At 39.3% G+C, this 2,775-nt stretch overlaps 1 protein-coding gene across 3 annotated transcripts in view; it reads left to right on the forward strand.

The window, feature by feature from the left end:
- The window catches only part of LOC111083838, a 9,129-nt gene extending 6,615 nt beyond the window's left edge, over positions 1-2,514 (forward strand). For 2 of the 3 annotated variants that reach the window (XM_022380540.1, XM_022380538.1), the window contains exon 5: positions 1-2,514. In XM_022380540.1, coding sequence (XP_022236248.1) covers positions 1-216 — 216 coding nt within the window. In that variant the 3' untranslated portion in view covers positions 217-2,514. The other variant, XM_022380539.1, reaches the window with a different exon arrangement.
- Positions 2,515-2,775: the final 261 nt, after the last annotated feature.

The raw sequence follows: 2,775 nt of genomic DNA on the forward strand, positions 1-2,775 counted from the left end.
GAGTCTTCCACCGTTGGACGACCCAATGTCTCCTACTGTGGCAGTAATGCTTCTACGACTATGAGAGCATCTAATTCAGAGTCTTCCACAGTTGGACGACCCGATGTCTCCTACTATGGCAGTAATGCGTTTTCGACTATGAGAGCGTCTAATTCAGAGTCTTCCACCATGATAGAGGAACAAGTGGCTTTAGATCGGTCGGAAGACAGCTCATAACTTCCCTGCTGGTTACTTCACAGAGGATTTACTCACGAGCTCTTCCGCAACTCAAAGCACCTGCCGTGGAGAACCAAACATTTCGCCAAGATACTCACGAAGTATAAGTTTCTTACTCCTGGTCGTCTCCAGACTCGGTAAACCTCAACACAAAGTATTCCGAGGACGTATCAATTCTTCTAGAGTTGATCACGTATAACTTAGCTGATTCATCAATGAATCTATACATAATATCGTGAAGATGTGGGACATCACAATGAATTCTTTGTAAAATTTTTCTGTCCCATTTGCTGTAATTGTATATATGTAGGTAGCACAATTCCTTATAAACACTTTAACCGAAAAAGTGTACATCTGTAAATGTCATGTAAGATTAGTTTTCGTAAACTTTCATATCATTCTATGCATAGTGTTAAATTAATGAAAAATATGGACGCACACAAAGTGGTGGTTCTTGTACTAGCTTCTCAGAGTGACCCCATCTAGCACTGGTTCCTATAGTGGCTTCTCCCAATGAACCCTGTATGGCACTGGTTCCTGTAGTGGCTTCTCCCAATGACCCCTGTCTGGCACTGGTTCCTGTAGTGGCTTCTCCCAATGACCCCATCTGGCACTGGTTCTTGTAGTGGCTTCTCCCAATGACCCCCGTCTGGCACTGGTTCTTGTATTAGCTTCTCAGAGTGACCCCATCTGGCACTGGTTCATGTAGTGGCTTCTCAGAGTGACCCCATCTGGCACTGGTTCTTGTATTAGCTTCTCAGAGTGACCCCGTCTGGCACTGGTTCATGTAGTCGTTTCTCCCAATGACCCTGTCTAGCACTGGTTTCTTGAGCGGCTTCTCTGAGTGACCCTGCCTGGCATTGGTTCCTGTAGTGGTTTTTTCTTGGTGCCCCCATCTGACACTAGTTCCTTAAGTAACTTCTGTGAACAAGCAGAACTGGTAGGAAATCCGGTTCCTCTACAGGGGTGATACCAGAACAAACTTCTCTACAAGTGCACATTTAGTGAAAATTTTGCATGCTGACTTTCTTATAGGACGTTGCCCGAATGTTTTTCTCTACTAGATCACATTGTGACTTGCTAGTCACTATGCAATCACTTGGGATACCGGAAGGTTACTCACAGATTAACACCCAAGTCTTTTGATGATTTTAACCAGTAAACTATGCAGCAACACCTTGTATCGTGAAGTTAAGGTAGAATGTCCCTAACTATCGTGAGGTAAAGGCAAGGTCTAAGTGACAGTAGAATGTCCCTAATTGTTCTACACTTTGTAGACTTTTAATCGAGAATTTCCAATAATTAGGACAATCAAAACCACTTCTTATTACATAAGCGTAATTTATTTAATTCGTTACTTATATAAATAAAGATATATTTACTCATTTAAATGTTGGATATTTATCATGTATAGAAAGTTGCTAATACCTTTATGTGATTTCAGGCCACTGTTGATTTCATCTGTGACCATCAGTCACAGAATACTTTGTCTGTTCTACAATACAAGTCTGGTCAGTAGCTTCAGAACACAAAGATCACAGTAAACATTTGAGTCTTAATGGTAAACTGTACTAAAATGTTTTTCTAAGACACTCCCATTAGACCAAATTAAAACCTGGAACCAAGAGCCTGTGGACATTCCTTTTGAAATTTAAAAATGAATCAACTTACAACGACAAATAAAATGTTTCTCCATAAATAGAGCATGGATTACAATGGAAAAATAATAATAACTGTGCTCTTGATTAGCTTCCCTCCCTCTAGTCCACCAGTTCAAGTTAAGGATGGCCCTTGTGTAGCTTTTCGTGAATATCCCAAACCTCCTCAATTTGATAAAGTTATGAAAAACTTTGTATTGTTACAGTTTCATCTTATAAGTGGTTGGTCCCTATAACAGTACTAGGAATGTCTAGCCATTTTTTAAACAATAAATGGTGTGTAATAAAAGGTTCTGTATGATTATCATTATAAAGCACAAATCCATATGCATTTGATATGGTTGCCTACGATGGTGTTTCCTTCTGATGACAAATTATGGTTTGGAGTTGTTCTCTCATATTCTAATTTGAACTGTTCTCAATCATATTTGAATAACCTTCTGAACCTGTGGGATGAACATTCACTTGAGCTATAGTACGGTCCCATTTCATTGGAGATAGAGAAACATCCAATACTTGAACCTATACATGTACAGAGATTCAGGATACAAAACATTCACTTGAGCTATAGTACGGTCCTATTTCATTGGAGATAGAGAAACATCCAATACTTGAACCTATACATGTACAGAGATTCAGGATACAAAACATTCACTTGAGCTATAGTACGGTCCTATTTCATTGGAGATAGAGTTACGATCCAATACTTGAACCTATACATGTACAGAGATTCAGGATACAAAACATTCACTTGAGCTATAGTACGGTCCTATTTCATTGGAGATAGAGTTACGATCCAATACTTGAACCTATACATGTACAGAGATTCAGGATACAAAACATTCACTTGAGCTATAGTACGGTCCTATTTCATTGGAGATAGAGTTACGATCCAATACTT

The sequence above is a fragment of the Limulus polyphemus genome, unplaced genomic scaffold, assembly GCF_000517525.1.
Source record: "Limulus polyphemus unplaced genomic scaffold, Limulus_polyphemus-2.1.2 Scaffold11534, whole genome shotgun sequence".
In the NCBI taxonomy this organism is placed as follows: domain Eukaryota; kingdom Metazoa; phylum Arthropoda; class Merostomata; order Xiphosura; family Limulidae; genus Limulus; species Limulus polyphemus.